Here is a 19021-nt window from a genome sequence, read left to right as displayed (position 1 = left end):
TGTGGGGCAAAATATTTAACAAAATAATTTAAATTAACGTTTTAATGGCACTTGAGTGGTCGTTACAGCACAAATTACACCTTGAAGACGATTGTTATTATAAAACCGCTTCCTCTTACGGTAATAATCTCACGGGTGAGGTTCTTAAAACTTGTTAGAAAGTATTAATGTTTGCGGGATCAAATAATCCTTATATAACATTTACTAACTTAGTATTAGGAGTCTTACTCTTCTTTATAATTTCAAATGATATATTTATATATACAGTATAGATAGCTTTAAATTTTTTAATTATTTCTTTTTAATCTCTGATATACGAAATGATGGACATAATTGATCTATGTTAAGATTATATTTAAAAAACTTATGTGGGTGTTTATTTAAAAAAAGTTAAATGTTAAACGCAATAAATATAATTCTTTAAAAAAAACTGAATAGAATATCCAATAACGATAATGAACGCATGTTACTTATCATACAAATACGTTTATAAGAAGCAATATCGTCTAAGACGCTAACGGTAAAATGAAGTTTTTAATATGAAAATACTTCTATTGTGTAAAGGTATGTATATTCCAAGGCCTCGTGCACATGATATACGACTACTAACTGCGCTGCAGTAATAAATCCTCCTTCCAGATCCAGATATCAAGATGAATTCACTCATTCATAAAGCACCAGTGCTTATCGTACTTATCTAAATTTCTACTAGAGTAAGCCATTAAATATTTTTATATCTACATTTTTAATATATTATGGTTATCATAGTTAGCCTAGCTACCATTTAAACTTATTAACACATTTAAATATCATAAATAGATAAGGCTTGGAAAAAAATATACTATAATAGACTTAATTTATGTAATAATAATTATTATTATAATAAGTATCTAAATTGGCAAAAAGTGTGAGGGAATCGGTTCTCTATAGAATCTACATACCGAACCAGTGAAAGCTCTACATTAATTCAATGCTTAAAAAGATCTTTTATGAACCTACTTTGATAAATTATATTTTGATTTTCTAGCAAAGAGAAATAACATTTCACTTTCACATATATGTATGTGTCTGTAGTTTATATTATGACAGTTTATTTTCATCTAAACTTAGGCTTGTTCATATTTTATGTAATTCGGATAAAGGTAGTTCATAAAATATTCAACACGTTATTTATTTAATAAGTTGAATACTCGGATACAACGTCTTTGATATCACGTTCGCGGCACTAATTTATTATTTTAAATCTTACATTACAAAAGTCACATTGAATTGCAATCATCGTTTGAATATGCGTCTGTATGTAAATACAATATCGCGGATATGATGCTGTAACAATAAATTATATAAATTTTCACGCCGAATTAAATATTCTTTTTAGAACATAATTTATAAAAATCGAAGCAAATTAATGACAAATGATACTATTTGTCATTCATTTGCTTCGCTTTGAACATAAACGTGATGTTGCTATTTTTAAAACTAAATAAAAATTATAAGTCCTAGGTGTTCCTCGCTACTCCATCCCATACTTAATTTTCTATGTTTTAATCCAGATTCCAGTTTACGTCAAATTTTATTATGATCCGTTCAATAATAATCTTTAAATCGAAACATAGACTATATTTATATATTTATGTTTGGCGTTTAAAGAATCAATGATCTGCTTATACCTCCCATACAAGTTAACAAATGAACAACAAGGTTACAGTAGTCGTAATAGTGATTATTATTATAAAAAATCTTGTCCATCTTAGCCATCATAAAATATCCACTTAGTCAATACACCTAATCATTCCATGCCTACTTAGATTACAGTTGTCTAATAGCCGTAAATTACTTATTATCAATGCGTTGCATAGTAATAGTTAATATAGTATACAAGTACATTTGACTAGATATTCAACTAACAAGTTTAAGATCTCACGAATAGAGGTTATTATACAACAATTGGCATGACATATTTATATAAATGATTATATGGATCTTGCACGGTGTCGGGTCGGGAATGGGACGTATTCCGGAATTCTAGAGGTTAACACCGGAATGTCTTCTAAATTGAGGTGACCAATCAAGACCCTATTGTAGGCTGTAGGTATATAGCCTACCATATAATTTATTATTAAAAGAAACGTTGCAAAAAATCCCATTTTTCTCATTACGACGAAAAATTCGTTGAAGCGTTATGAAGAACTCTTGAAAATATTTGGAGCAATCGACGAGAGAACTCCAAGAGTAGGTAGGTCAGATTGTGGCAATCAAAACAACGTTAAATCGATAAAAGGAAGCAAACACTCGACGGGAAAGGTAAACTACGAACTTGCCTCGCGAACAGAAAAGTCGCAAGGGGATTCTTCACTTCCACTCTCATTTCGATGACAAATGAGTTAATCTAATCAACACGGACATACTTGAATAGCGCCGAAATTACGTGAAAACTATTTGGGTCTTAACAAAATTCGCCTTTTTGATGACGATTGAATGAGCTAAGTAATATTCGTAAATGGAATCAAACTTAAAATGTTTCGCCAGTTTCTTTCAATTCTAATATTAATATTTTATTAAAAACGAGATATAACAGCGTCAAAATTGAAAGGCTTCTTCCATCAATGGAATATTTCTGATAGGAGTCTATTTTTATATCAATAGAACCGTTTCCTTTAACTAATTTCATTTCTGAAATAAATACACGTTAATTTGGACTCCTTCAACGTAGCTGCTCGTATAAACAAATTAATATTTACATTTACACTTAGTAACTATAGTACACCGAGCTGATAAAAATGGAAATTTTTTTTATTAAATTTGAATATAAATGAATATCAAACAAAACGAATTTTTATGCGGCACTTTACGCTATTAATATTTTAAAAAGGACAATGTTGGCGCAACCCATACATAGTTTAAGTATTTCTTCGCTAATTTAATAGTAATGCACTATCGATCATGCGGTACTACGAGGTAGCGCAGAGTCGCGGCTACGACGCCATCATTCATCAGACTTCGAGTTTTCTCAAGTGGTCTAGCGATGCTTCGAAGGATACACTTCTTATCCCATTCTCACTATATAAACAAGCCCGAAGGAAATACCTTTTGAAAATTCCAATCAGTAACTACATTATTTTGATCGATGGGATACTCATGACGTCTCCGCGAAAGGTGGATATTTTAATGTAATTGATGAAGTATTGAAGACGTTAAGAGCAACGGCATCATAACCTCGATCGCATCGAACGTATTTTATATAGAAAACTATCATTACTTAAGAAAAATTAATAAATTTATTAGTGCTCTTCTATCGCTTTAATACTTTGCAACGATCGAAATTCTAAGCTAAATATGATCATTGTAATTCGAAACGTAAACAAATACAATGTCAAAAATACAATCGTTCAACGATATATGATAAATAAATAAATATTAATTATTTTTAACCTCAATTAAGACACGCCAACGTCCAATGATTTTGAAAATAGCATTTTTATCTTTAGTAACATAATAAATACGAAAACAAGTCTGTTACCCGCTTAAACCGCTGAAACGATTTAGATGAAACTTCGTATGGACAGTTTGAATCCCGGGGAGGGACATAGGCTACTTTTTTTAAGCCACCCCTCGGGACGGTAAAATGGGGGTGATGGTTTGTGTACTATAGGTAAAGTTTTGTTAATTTCGCCCGGGTAAAGCTAAAGGTGATATTCAAATGTCACGTACTAAACGTGCAACTAGAATTATTATGAATTCAGATTCTTACCACGAAAATATATATTTTGTATCTATGAAAAACAGTTTAGTTTGGAAAAAATAAATTATATTATAAATATAATTTTAGTTTTAATTTATTTTAAATAAATTAAAACTGAATTGGAATATATCTAATAAAGATTTTATATCATGATTGCTACAAATGTTTCTTTAGAATACAGACGTAATTTATGATAACAGTCGAAGTGATATCGCTTTCATGGTTAACATTAATCCTTTTCATAATGTGCTATAAAATTTTATGTTTCAAGTCTTTTACACAATACTAGCGTTAAATGTTATTGCTTCGCCTCCGTCGGCCGTAGCGTAATGTTATTTTGTCTATAACATTTCTCAATAAACGGACTAACCCAAAACATTTTTTTTTTCAAATGAAACCACACATATTATTTTGCATCATAATATTAATATATCTGCAACAATATACAATAGAAACAGACTATGACTAACTCGAAACAATTTTTTCAAATGGAACTAAACGAATTATTTAGCTTCATTGTAATATTAGTATAGTTACAATAATATACAATAGAAACAGACTATGACTGATATGCAAATATTAATATTAAATGCTTTATTAAGGAATATCATAACGTTATATTTAAACTACCGCATATTATCCATATGAATAGCGAAATTGCGGTGAGAATATGACCGGTATCTTATACCGAGCCGACAGCGGTCGTAGACGAAGGCAAGGCATATTAGGCCCTCACATTTATTCAACCCGACTCGGGTCTTTATTAAACCGTTAATAAATTCGACAGATGTACGTAAATAATATTCCAAATCAATTTATACTATTTTTATCTGTTAAATAAACGCAAGACCCAAAAAAGTTTTGGTATTCTAGTTCAACTTTAAAGGTAATTCCATACTTACTACCAAAAAAATAAATAATGTTCATTTTAATGCTGACATAATAATTAATCTAGCCTCGCCTCGTGTTGCTTTCACTGCGCTTTAAAGTTAGCACAACAACCTTTTGTAGTATCCGAAGTTCAAACTATGGTAGAGTAGTGCATACAAGTTCAAATATTTACCTAATCCTTAAATAAAATTTTCAGAGCTCGCAAGCTCGGAAGTTCATTTCATTGCAATTTAGACTAAGCCCAGTGATCGCCACATAAGCCGGGAAACAGAGGGGTCGAGAGTCTGTGGACTGAATCAGATATAGAAGCGTATGGTCGAGTGTAGACTTGTGTTTGAAAATGGCAAAGAACTTTGCAATATGAATCACACTTAAAGAATGCAATCGTATTTTTCGTTTCTATGTCATATGCACCTCAAAAATACGAGCATTTTTAACATGAAATACATGAAATAAATGCATATGAATAAAAATTATGAAAACATATTCACATTGGAAAGAAAATTATTTTATGGCTTTATATAAATTTTAAAAAATGTATGGAATACGTTAGTTGATGCGTAAACAAAATCATATATGGCAATTAACGGGCGCTGGTAATGAGAAAAGAATACTTTATGTTGCAGGTGATACGTAATGGGTTAATGCATTAAGCTGTAACGCGAAATTCGCTGCGGAAATGAGGCAAAAATAAAATGCACTAATGACATCAAAACGTACACCAACTTGCTCACACTTTTGTTATAACTTTTTACACGCATTATATAATAATAACCTTCGTAATAAATCTAATACATTTTCAAAAATTATTAATTATAACGTTTTAAAAAGCCTTAGAAGAACTACATGAAACTGTGGGTATATGTAATTGAATAGACTTTCGATTCGAATATATTTTTCAAAACAATAAAGATTTAAAAACACAATAGTGTTTATACAAAGAGTTTTTAGTGAATTTAAACTTATATTAAGATTTATTTCGTATTGGTTATTCTATATAATACAATCCTATCTATCTGTCCGTATATCAGAGCTATTTTAATTGAAGACTATTTGGCAATTTTAGCTCAAAAAAGAGCGTAAAGTTCGTAAGAGTTCTAAAGTTCGCTAAAGTTTCCGCTACTATTAAAACGGATGTTGTCGATGCGTAAACATTTAATTTACTTTTCTATTTACTTCACGCAACAAATAACAAAAGCGAGTACAAAAATACCTTTGTACTCGTTTAATACAATTAAAGTTAAATAAAGTTAGCATTTTATTAAAGCGACTAAATAAATAAAATATTTGAAATACTATTAACTCATTATTATAATGATTAATTAGTAATACAAAGACTTTAAATATAAATCAATATAATATATGCAGGCAGACAAATGGGCCACCTGATGGTAAGTGGTAACCACCGTCCATTGATGTGCATTGTCCCTATTATATTAAACTGACACACTCCGAATTCAAACCACAACAATACTTAGTATATTGTTGTTTAGCGTTGCAATATCGGACACGTGTGGGTAGTGTCTACCCAGATAGGCTTGCGCGAAGCCAAGCCAATAAGTAAATTTAAATTAACATATACTTTATGTGTCTTTTTATTAAGAAAACTAATTCTATTTATGAAATAAAACTGTTAATTAATATTTTAATAATTTTATGTCATTCCTATTTGTATCACAAAAATATAATAAGTCGCCAGTACTATACCGTTACATATCCAAGAGCTGAACAAAGGCCTTCCTTCACTTTATAGAGAATTATTTGAAGCTTAAGACTTAATGCTCTACGCTCGTTTACAACGAATTGGCTCAGAATTTCTTACGAAGCGTGCAGATTTCCTGACGATGTTTTTCTTCACTACACGAAGATCGAGTGTAAACACATATTAAGCACTTGAAAAACTCGTACGTGCTGCTCTGATTCGACTCCGCAAATAATCAAAGTTCTGCGAATGTTCTAAATATTTAGTTTATATCATGCACCCAGAAGTACCATCTAATAAGCATTTATATATATATATATAGATTTGATACGATATCGATCATTTTTGAATAAATGATCGGCTATTTTGAACTAATTTTCCTTGGCATGAATTGGTCATTACCTGGCATATAAATATGCTTTGAATTAATAATGAAAAAATTAACTGTACTTATAGCTGCGTGTAGTACGATGATGTTGATATAAACGCGTTTGATAAAGGAAGTTGGTTGGCGCTAGATTGCTGTGGTTGATAAAATACTGCATGTACGTATGATGAAGTAATTTTGCCAAAAGGCTTTTTTGGTACCCGTACTAATTGAGATTAAGCGGTTTTTCTCAATAGTTTTGATATAAAAAAACTAAAGAAGAACGAAATAAGTAAATTACATATTTATCCATATAACGAATGTGATGATATCGACGGTCAATCCCAAGAGAGACCCTCTATTCCCCTCACTCTCACAATCCGATGGGACGTCAGATCCGACACGACCGGAAAAAGTTCAGACGTGGGGCCAACGGCTTTACGTACTCTCCGAGGCACGGGAGTATATTCACTTCTAACTCCCAGACTTCGGGGAGTTAATGAGAATCTTGCGATAAAAAACCCAATAACTTTTTACCAAGACCTACGTTTTGAACCCAAGACTTCGCACTCCCCAGATCCAAATATCTAGCCACTGGACCACCGAGGCAGTCGCAAGCATAACAAACACTATAAATACGTATTATGGAATATATAATGCATTATGTTTAACAGACAACAATATCAAATAAAAAACGATCAAATCTAACAAATAACAGGAAATTATTTTTGATTAAACAATAAACTCATTATAATAATCTAATATGGTCCGGTAGCTATATAATTTGATTGAAATCCGTTCACAGTTTATTCTGAAAACTAATTTATGATGTACAAGTGAAACTAGTATAACATCCGAACAAATTTTTTAGTATTATTTATTCGGGATGGCTTGGCTTGTGTATACTCTAATACTAATGACTTCACATGAGTTTGTAGCAACCCAAAGTACTCAAGAAAAAAATTACGTAAGTATTTTAGATATTATTTTAGTTAAATCACTCAATAATCAATACCGTCATTTTAAATTAAATTTGCTTTTTCTCAAAACATCCTTGCCATCTTCATCTCGCTACGTACAGGCCCCTTTACTAGGTCAGCGGTCAATGTTGAGTCACCCCAACTACGGTATCTTATATGCTGTCTAACTCCGAAACTTCTGCAACATATGTGTCCGAAGCAATACTAGTAGTTTCAAAACCTTGAGTTCGCTTAACCATTTAATCTGTGTCGACACGTACAAATGCACTTTCGTTCGAATTTCGTCACCAATTTTAGTCTTATGAGACTAAATATATCAGAACGTTTCTAGGCAAGAAATTAGGCCCTAGTACTTCAGTTAGATCTTCCTATGAATAAGGATTCATAAGGTAATGCAAGGCATTACCGGTATGCTGTTAACTATACGGCTTATATCATTTAACATCAGTGACGGTCCATTGGTTATATTAGGTCATGACCTAATATATAATAAAGCCACTGTCCATAAGCCGAATAAGTAAGAATTGTAGATTTTGTGGAGTATTTCATCAAATTGGAGTTATCTCCTGTAATAATAAAATCCTTTATTGTAAACATGCGACAATTTTTTATTCTATTTAAAATAAATTTAATTGTTAATTACGTATTACGTACGTATGTACATATATCAGTATTTGTAACTTTTTGTTGGATATAGTCATTATTTGTATATACGAGTATAATTAATTTTTACTATTTTGGTCTGCTCTAAGAGTTTAACCGTTTTGAGTTTTAATTGCATTTTTTGATACCAATAGTAAGTCATCACGGATGAACTCAGTCGAGTTTTGAATAGGGGAATAGAAGGCCCGCGTGTTTGAAAGTCAATATTTCGAAATTTATGAAAGCTAGATGCATGAAAATCGAAATACTCTTGTATTTCGTTTACTTTATTAGACTACAAAAATAGTAGATCCAGTTTTCCGGCTTTTCAGAATAACTTAAAAGTAGGTCAAAATGACTATTAAAATCGAAACGACAGAACTCTAGAGACGTGCTTAAAATTCAAATTATTTAAATATAAAAAATATTTTGAAATAAATATTTTTTCGAAACGTATCCCTCAGTGGTATGTATGTACCGAACGCATGTAAATGATATATATAATTATCTATATAATTAATGAAATAGTCTGTTGTTTATTTTGTAGCCCCATATAAATTAGTTAAACCTTTGTCTATTATTTATCGGAAAAACTAATAAGAATAAACAATGATCAGCCCCAACTAAGTACAAAGTATTGCATCAAATACAAAAGAGCCATTCCTGCAGGAAGGGAAGAATTACTAACACACGCGCACCGAACTCAAGATACATACAAAGATTATTTATAACATTATAACATTAACAGCCTGTCAATTTCCCACTATTGGGCTAAGGCCTCCTTTCCCTTTTAGGAGAAGGTTTGGAGCATACTCCACCACGCTACTCCAATGCGGGTTGGTGGAATAAACATGTGGCAGAATTTCGTTGAAATTAGACACATGCAGGTTTCCTCACTATGTTTTCCTTCACCGCCGAGCACGATATGAATTATAAACACAAATTAAGAACATGAAAATTCGGAGATGCTAGCCCGGGTTTGAACCCGAAATCATCGGTTAAGTTGCTCGCGTTCTAACCACTGCGCCATATCGGCTCATTAAATTACATATAAGGATAAACACAAATATTTTTTACAGGGACCGTATAAAATAGAGTTTTTAAAATATGAAATATGCAAAGGGCCTAAGCGCGGCGAGTGCGGAACAGTACGAATTGACAATATTCGTAATATGTCTAATATACCTTTCATATTAGACCTGCCTAAGGGCTGTCCTGTTACAAACGTAAGTATATCGTTTATTTGTTTTTTTTTTTATTATCTCAAATAGGTAGTCGGATTGCCTTCCTTACGACGTCAATGCATCACCAATAACAAGCCTAACTAGCATTGCTAACTAGTATTGCTCTTTAGGCGCAGTAGATTATTATTTTATTGGGTATTCAAAACCACGTCTGCTTGCATAACGCCCTACGATCATTCGTTCGTTGTTAAGTATTGTTAAAATAAAATATTATCAATAAACATTAATTTGGTTTTAGGCTAAAGTTGTCTTTGGGACAGTGCAGAAAAGCAACAGAACTAAGAAATTATGGAATTACAGTCTTACTAAACCCTGTCAACATTTCGTTCTGGGCCCTTTGCTTATCAAAGCGTTTAATCTTCCACGTAACAGCTGTAATATAATTAAGGTGAGATGATATTTAAATCTAGTAGAATATGTAATAAGGTTAAATAGAATTTTCCGAATGAGATGAAATGATTATTATTCATAAGAATGCCTTGTATAAAAATATATAAACTACATAACATTTTGAGTATCTCGAATCTATTATAACGAATATAAAAGATAAATAAAAGCGGTAAATTAATTCAATTTCGTTGACAGGGCCATTACGAAATACACATAAATATGAATGATTTGACTTCGAAGTTCTTGGGGTCAAATTTTTTCTACGATACATACTTCTTCAAGACCATCGCTTACAACAATGTCAACAATTTTTTTTGTGTGTACAATGCAATAAGGATATACAAACCGTAATGATACAAGTACTATATTTCTCTTTCGGTTTTGTTCGATTATATTACAATTAAATTGTCATGTATTTATACTAGTATATGGACGAAGATATTTTAAGTAATAAAGATATACATAAAGAGATAATGATTTATTTTTATTCCGATGTATGTTTATAGTGTTTGTCAATTTAACAGCAACCTTTAAGATCGTAATGGATTTTAACATACGGACAAATAAAAATGAAGGAAGAGGAGAGAATCCATTTATAATTAATAATTCTTATGGCTTATATTATTCTTAGTAAAATATGAGATTTAAATCTGATTAAACCAAAATATTTTTACGAATATAAATATCAAATTATAAATGCATATGCATTTTCGGAGTTGCCAATATTTTATTAAAACATTAAAGGCATTTAAAGTAAACACGTATGCGAGTAATCTTGCCAGCCAGCTGTTGATATTGTTCAAATTATTCGAATATCACAATATTTTTTAAGGGAATTCATCGAAAAACTTATTAATATTATTTGGTCACAGTAGCTTCATAAAACGTTTTTGTATTTATAGGAACAATGTCATATATATAAATATTTTAACAACGCTGTTGGGTTTGATTGTATGAATGTGGTTATCGAAAAGGTGAATCACAATGACAACATTATTCAATGACAGTTACAATATTATTAAGTTATATTACAGTTAACTAAGGAACCCTAAAATGCAGTCTATAGGAAAATTTAAAGCAAGACTTATGTTTAAGTTGCTATAAAAGTGTAAGCAAATTTAATAGGAAATCTCAATTGAAAATCGAAGAGTATTTCGCACGCAGCGTTGCTTCCAAATAAGAATTTTTCCCAAGACACATTTTCATTTCCCTTACAAAGTTTATTTTACTACACTGTTTATGTTTTCGATGAAAATTAACGAATACATGTTTACGAGATTAATTTAAATCAACTGCGTGGGAACTGGAGACTCTATCAATTCAAATTGACTGATATAAAAATCAACTAAAAGTATTTTAATAATGGCAACATTCAACTAGTTTGTTTTTTATTATACCGACAATCTATATAACATTCGTGATGTTTTGGATTTGGTGTATGTATATGTAGATTGTATATACAATATTTCGTAACGGATTGCGATAGATATGGATATCTGTAAGAGGAATGTAAAAATCACGGTATGTGCAAGAAAGGTTTTCCCTGCTGGCCGGTTGTTACGTGGTCAAGGAAATGGAAAAAACATTTCGAAATATTCGTTGCATGAAATTGAGTTGAGTTTTCCTTTTCGCATAGAATCAATTTCAAAATAAGATTGCTTTTTTAGAAGAAGATAATTGACAATACACACTGTTCCCTATTAAGTTACAATTCAACAAAGAATCAAATAACATGTGGAAAATTACAATTACAAAAACAGTTATATATAGATGTAAATATAGTTTTGCTCACATATTCTACAAGGCCGAAATTTATACAAAATAAAAATGTTGAAGTACCATAAGAAAAGATGTAGAGAACTAGACGGCTCTGACGGTTGGAAGTGTGTTTCCAAGTATTATAATTGAAGTGCAAAACCGACAAGGTTATATTCTGAATAGTTAGTTCATAGAAAATGTGTCGTATGCTAGTATGTGTGTGTACAAATTACATTAAAATTTACGAAACAGACGAATTTTTTGGCTCTAGCTTAATGAAATTTTTCGCTATTGCATTCTATTCTAAATATTTTCACTCATATATACTATATATAAAATTTAATTTTCTTGACTTCCATTATACATCGCTTCTACAAAAATAGTTAACTTACTGAATGATGCATTAAAATACAATGTAATCATAATAAAAATTTGTTAATTTCCACAGATTAAATTAGGAACGTCGAGCTTAATACATTTTTAATGGCCACGACAATTACACAAAAGATTACTCGGTCTTAGTTAAAGTCCGCGTTCCGCAAACTAAATCCCGGTGGTAATGGCCCTGGGCGCCACCTGGGCTACTGTGGCCTCGCTAATTTCGCAAAGCACAATATAAATTACCGCCTCCAAACAATGACGCCCGCTCCAACGAAATTATATAGTCGAATTCTAATGCACGTTAAAAGGGATTTTGTATATTCTGCTAATAATTCTGAGTTGCCGGCTCATTGAAATAGAATTTTTAATGCAAATCAAGCACGTCATGAAATTTTTAAGTTTTCGTCTTTGCTATAATCGCGAGGATTAATTTTTTTGTCAAGTTGGTAGAACTGTATATCTACTGTAACGACCCGAGATTTAGGTAGGTGCTTAAGATTATGTCGAGTCAGGCAGTTAATTATTTCCAGCAGACAATGAATTGCAAAAAGCAACTCCGTAGATTCAAATTTTTAAATTATATTACTTCCTTTTTCTCCAATCCAACAAAAATATATTCTTTTGTAATTCCACAATTACGTATAACTAGCATTGCTTTCATCTGTAAAAATACAATAAGTTATTATAAACTTATTATTGTTTCCATGAAGAGTTCTCCACGGTTTCGGGTATCTCAACGAAATATTTTGTTTATGTGATATACATATGTATATTTTTCTATAGCAAGTTTTGCGATACGTGTTTATCATATTCAAATTAACAAGTTCAGGAATATGTTATAACGATGCAACAAAACTAAGTGCTGCAGTATGCGGTTGTTAAGTACGGAAGCTTATACGCGTTCACGTTACTTATTTTAAAAGGCTTTAGCAGTGAGTTGCGCTTTTGTAATTTTACAAACTACCCAACGTTGATCACATAAAAATAAAATAAGTTCACCAGTCTTAAAATCTTTACAAAGTACCATTAAATAGTACCATCTGAATTTAATTAATAGATTATAATTAAGACCGAGAGTCAGAGTTGAATACGTTTTATCACACAATGCACTGGATTCATTTTCATTATTTTTCGCCGGCTCGTTGAGTCACCGTCCAATTTTCGACCAAAAATTAATGTACTTAAAATTCAACCGTACCTTGTTGCAGAACCTCTGAATAATCAAATCGGCAAAATTACTGTAACGACATTATACGTGTCCATTATAAATCACTCCATATTTACTTAACGTAATAAAAACCAGTGCTGGTTTGTGCGGATTTTATTCAAATTACACGTGAAATAATGAAAATTAATTTCACGTGAATATGTATATGATAAGCGATCCGATCGTAATCAGGCTATTTAAATGCGTGACCCGCCATTAGGCACACGGCGGAGAGGTCCCGGTTCACTCGAGTACGCACTTGATGGGTTCGTATAATCGACCTGTTAACGGATCGTTTCTACGCATCATTCTCTATTATATATTTTAACTACCTTTCTGATTATATTTCAATGTGAACAACGAAATTACAGTTAAATAATTCTATCATTCAAACGCGAACTTTATCAATAATTCAATAGTCTTTCGCAATTTTGAATGTATTTAAAGTTTTCAAAGACAATCCAGGTCAATAAAGGTAATTAAGGAATATATAATTTAATGTAAATGACTTTAAACTTAGACATTATACTTTAGCATATTATCTAACTGTTTCTCAATTTAGATAAGTAAAGTAATATATAAGACTTACGCGTCGCGATAGCTGCTTTGATAGCCTGAAAGCTTTTCTTACCTGAAAAGAAATTTATATTTTTATTAATGTTTTTGTGAAACAAGTCTTCATATATCGTCTAAATAGTAAAACGAAAAAACAATGTATATTTTACGTTAAGCTATCGTAAAGGTAAATCGATGCTATTCCATGCAGAAGACGCATAACATTTTATGACTAAAGGTTGGCAGCGTTTTGACATTATCAGCCACTCGCCGAAAACCTCTAACACTGTCAAAGTATATATCGAATCCCAGCCAAGTGTAAAATCAGTTCCTCTATTCTTTCAAACTGTTAATAAAAAAGCAATCAATATAAGTAAATTCTAATAATATTTTACGTAAATTTCCCTTAAAATCGTTAGTTTTTAAGAAAAACGATTGTGCCGTATACTATCACGCTACTCAAGCATGGGTTGGTGGATAAATGTGCCAAAAGTTTATTAAACTTGCAAGTTTATTCACGACGTTTTCCTTTACCACGAATAAAGAACGCAAATTAAAATATATATCGTAATTTATACTAATTTCAAATTGTATTCATATAACGTCATTAAATTGTTCATGAAGTTTGTAAATTCTTTTGCTATTCAATAAGTGAAATTCTTGAACAACTCGGATAATGTAAAAAAATGGAAATTAAATAAAAGGTATTTAAAATTCATTACAATATCTAACTAAAGTTCATTCTTAATAAAAAAATACCTCTTTGAAATAATCTGAAACTGCAAAAGAAAATTCCTGGCGCACTTCAATATTACCAATGCAATTGCATTAGTTTCTATCGAGCGAGGGATTATATATAAATTGAAATCGTCGAGTTCCATAAATTGCGGCCATTTTCTAAAGATTTACTCAGCATTACAGACATGATTTGAGATTTAGGTACAACTCAAAGAATACAATGATTCTTTTACTTAATATAAAATGATAAAAAGCTAATTTTGATGTTGCAAAATGACAATTTGCCGCCACTTTGAATATCTGCTTCGCCTAAAGATTGGGACTGGAACATCTAATTGGCTACTTTTTGTACATTTTTTTTTCTAGATATTAATAAAGTTACCTAAATTTCAGACTCAGCTTATTGGGTTGTTAAGACGCTTAAAAATACGTGCCAAACATAGACATGGACCTTTGGTCTAACAGTAAGTTGCAATTTTAGAGATCTACAAATCTCACCGTCTCACCTAGATCGTTTAAGCTACGCAACGGATTTTAATGCGCTTTTCATACAAAACCAGAGTGATTAAAGAGGAGGTTTTATTTGTCTAGAACAGTCGATAAGAGAACTTGAACTTTTCTAGCCGGAATAAGCAAGGTTTTTTTTTTATATTTGTTGTTTAATCTAAAATTTATACATATATAGACCCTTATCATATATGTATGAAGCCGGGACAGGTATCAATTTTTTCATAGAAAGTTTTCGTGTACTTACTTTTACTTTTTGTTTGGGAAACCGTCGAAATGAATACGCTTTTTCTCAAGAAATATGTATGTTGGTTGCAACATACATATTAACTTTATGCAGCATACTATAGCCTTATTCGTCGAAACTGGAACTTTTATTACATGAAAGTACCGTGTCAAACAAATTATTAGTTTTTACGCGAATTCGGAAACAACGTACAAAAAAATCGTACCCATTTTTTAATTTTAGTATGATGCTCATGGGAGAACGGGTGTGTAGTTAATTTTTATTAAAAAAATTTTTATTTCAAATATACATAGACATTTAAAACAACAAAGCAAAAATACGAATAAAAACTGAATATTTCATGTTTATATAGTTATCTATATTTGTTTTATGAATATAACTATAAAATTGCGAAATCATATTACTCAAGCTCTAAAGTGACTGTGAATCTCATATTTCCTATAAGTCTCCAGTTACAACACAACTTATCTTGTTTAATATTCCTCAGAACATAAGAGGTATATGATAATAAAATAATGCACTCCGCTTCACGCAATTTGAGTGTTGAGATATGAGAGTTTAATTATATAACTTTTACTAAAAACTACATTAATATAGCTGCATAGTACCTTTTACTCTCTCCAAAATCAAAAACTCCAAATCCAAGCAAGCAATCTTGTTCCTTCAGGGTGTATAGTGATACTATATCCTCGAAACTGCAAATGATAGCAGATCGAATCGTTGTACGATCTAGACACTTGTATCGTTCTCCTTAATGTCATATACACTGATTACTCGAAAGCATTTGATAAGATATCGCACAATTTGTTATTACAAAAACTTAACAACATCGGTATACATGGTGACCTTCTACGTTGGCATACATCTTATCTCCGCGAAAGATCTCAAGCCGTTGCTATTAAAGGATATACGTCTAGTTTTATTCCTGTAACATCGGGTGTACCTCAAGGTTCTCACCTTGGCCCTTTACTTTTTAACATTTTTATTAATGACGTAACTAATTGTTTAAAAAATTCTCAAGTTTTATTATACGCTGATGACACTAAAAATTTTTAAGATAATAAAAAATAATCAAGACTGTTTTCATTTACAAGAGGATTTAAATAAATTAGGACAATATTGCATTGCTAATAATTTGCAGCTTAATGTTGACAAGTGTTGTGTAATTACATTTTCGAGAAAAAGAGAACAAATAATTTTTGACTATTCCATATTTAATACTAAATTAAAAAGGGTAACCGAGGTGAGAGACCTTGGGGTACAACTAGACAACAAACTCATATTCGATAAGCATATTGAGAAAATAGTGATGAAGTCGTATAAAATGCTTGGATTTATCTTTCGGCAAGGGGCTGATTTTAAAAATATCCATACCTTTGTAATTTTGTACAATGCTTTCGTTAGATCACATTTAGAGTATGCGTCAACTGTTTGGAATCCACAATATGCAAAATATGTCAACTTAATTGAAAATATACAAAACAAATTTATCAGGAGGTTGCGATACAAATTTATTTTTCCTGACTCTGTCTTTTTGCCACTTGAAGAACGTAGAGAACAAAGAGACCAAATGTTTCTTTACAAAATATTAAATAATTTAATTGATTCTCCATATCTGCTCAGTAAGATTTTATTTAAATGTCCTCGTTTTAACGCTCGCTCTCAGGATACTTTTTCAATACCTATTTGTAAAACTAATTATTTCAAAAATTCTTTTATTCTAAGATCTTGTAATAGTCATAATAGAAAATACAACCACATTGATCTGTTTAAAAATAGTTTAAGTAAATTTCATAATCTTGTGAAAAATACTTATTAGTAATTAACCATAACCATATTACGTTAAAATTTTACTTTGTCATAAATAGTTATATTTTATGTAACATCAAAATTAGTCCACTTCCCTGTTAAAACAGTAGTGGAAACTTAACTGGCATAAGTGTTAAAATATGATTATTATATTAAGTTGTAATATACGATATGCTGTATGTTTCCCTAATAAATAAAAAAAAAAAAAAAAATAATATTTCATTCTAAGATAGTTTTAGTGACGCTTTCCATTTAGTAAAATGAATTTATAAATTCAAACTCTATATACAAAAATAAAACAGTTGCAAAACCCGACAGACGGATGTCCTTCCTGCTCGTATATATACCGTGGCATTAATTGTCATGGCAATCGGTTGGACGGTTTAAAAGATGATTTGCTGCAGGCCCACCCCATCTAGCGGCAGTTGACAATAAATTCAATAGTAAAAAGGTTTTCCATGAAAAAAACGTATTTTTGTCAAAGTTCGTGGTAAACGGGCAAATGTAATAGAGGTCTTATCAAATATTTATACCGAAATCCGTTTATATATATGTATATATCACCGTAGAATTATAAACACCGTTAGATAATAATCTATCTCGCGAGATTATAAACTGCCGAAATATTGTGAACGGTGATTTAACTAAATATAAAACTATCGAATAGTTTAAGATATTTCGGTTAGGTTAGGTTAGAGTTTTTATAGTATAATTTTAATCTACCGAAAAGTAATGCATTAAATTGTAAGCAGTATGCTACGGTTCACAGTCTCGACAGTTCACAATCTCGCGAGATAGACTATAACCTAACGGTATTTACAATTTTACGGTGAGACATATACTTTTTATTGTTATCGACTTGCATTAGTACGAGTGATCGACGTTCGTGCTTACAAGATATCTTAGTAGGCGTGAGACGACAAAAAAAATACAAATAACATTATAATTGTAGTTTATTTTATTAAATATTAATTAATTTAACATGTAAAACAGAACTATGCTTTTTTGGAATATTGGCACGATATAACCATAAACGAATAATAGAAAATTGGGATGCTGACAGTTCCTCAGTGAACTATTCAAATATAATACACGAAGTCAACCGCAACAACACAATAGCGTAATTTTTCTACGGAGTTATTGTTTCGCAGTCACGTACTCGTATGTAAGTATAGGAGCGCACCTGTCGGCTGCATTTGCCGCAAGACGTCTCTCAAAACTATTTATTTGTATTTTATCGCTTGAACATCATGACTTTGAAATGTAAAGTGAATTATCATTATATACTTAATATTATGATAATTACGTTTAGGGTAAATTCGACTGTGTTACAAAGGTATGGTTAATATTACTACGGCGCAGATGTCTATGGGCGGGGGTGACCACTTACCATCATCGGCCAACCTATTTCAATAAAATAAACTTGACTTCATTTTTCAACACAAAGCTTTCTAATTACGGCAAAGATCTTAATATAAACAAAGGCTTCAAGTATGATGTTCTCTATGTAGTTACGTCACTAACTTCGTTTAAACTTTCCGAGAGACTGCGACATAGGTAAGTGCACTGAGTGTAACTCTCAAATTCAAGGAATTAATTACATTAGGAACTAATATTCGAAAGATAATTAAAAAATACAGGCAGAGTTTTATACTGATATTTTTTATCTGTAAAATTAGGTTGACGTGTTTTTTCAATTCTTGTAAATAAATTCAGTTTATTTTATTTTTCTGATAAAAAAATACTCAAAGCTGAATGAGCGGAGTCACGTGTTCTGTACCCTCTCATAAGAAATATTTGTTCAAGTTATAAGTTAAGACCTTCCTGTTTCTTTACCTTTTCACGTTTATATATTATTTAT

The 19021-nt window shown here is 31.1% G+C and overlaps 2 protein-coding genes across 6 annotated transcripts in view; one reads left to right on the top strand and one right to left on the bottom strand.

Moving 5' to 3' along the window:
- Positions 1-19021, bottom strand: part of LOC113394476 (neural-cadherin) — a 305699-nt gene that overhangs the window by 207170 nt on the left and 79508 nt on the right. The gene's annotated exons all lie outside the window — the stretch shown is intronic.
- Positions 9497-10309, top strand: LOC135194680 (uncharacterized). The gene is made up of 3 exons (XM_064220540.1): positions 9497-9550; positions 9807-9956; positions 10154-10309. Exons 1-3 carry the CDS (start codon positions 9497-9499, stop codon positions 10307-10309), a joined length of 360 nt encoding a protein of 119 aa, XP_064076610.1.

This window comes from Vanessa tameamea, chromosome 4 (genome assembly GCF_037043105.1).
Source record: "Vanessa tameamea isolate UH-Manoa-2023 chromosome 4, ilVanTame1 primary haplotype, whole genome shotgun sequence".
NCBI lineage: Eukaryota > Metazoa > Arthropoda > Insecta > Lepidoptera > Nymphalidae > Vanessa > Vanessa tameamea.
This window is presented reverse-complemented; position numbering and strand designations above follow the sequence as displayed.

What these genes read in the sequence shown, in the direction of transcription:
- LOC135194680 (XM_064220540.1), top strand. Translation starts at nt 9,497, where the DNA reads ATGTCTAATATACCTTTCATATTAGACCTGCCTAAGGGCTGTCCTGTT. An exon ending in AGGGCTGTCCTGTTACAAAC is followed by an intron (nt 9,551 to 9,806) that starts GTAAGTATATCG and finishes ATTTGGTTTTAG; the next exon opens with GCTAAAGTTGTCTTTGGGAC. An exon ending in ACAGCTGTAATATAATTAAG is followed by an intron (nt 9,957 to 10,153) that starts GTGAGATGATAT and finishes TTTCGTTGACAG; the next exon opens with GGCCATTACGAAATACACAT.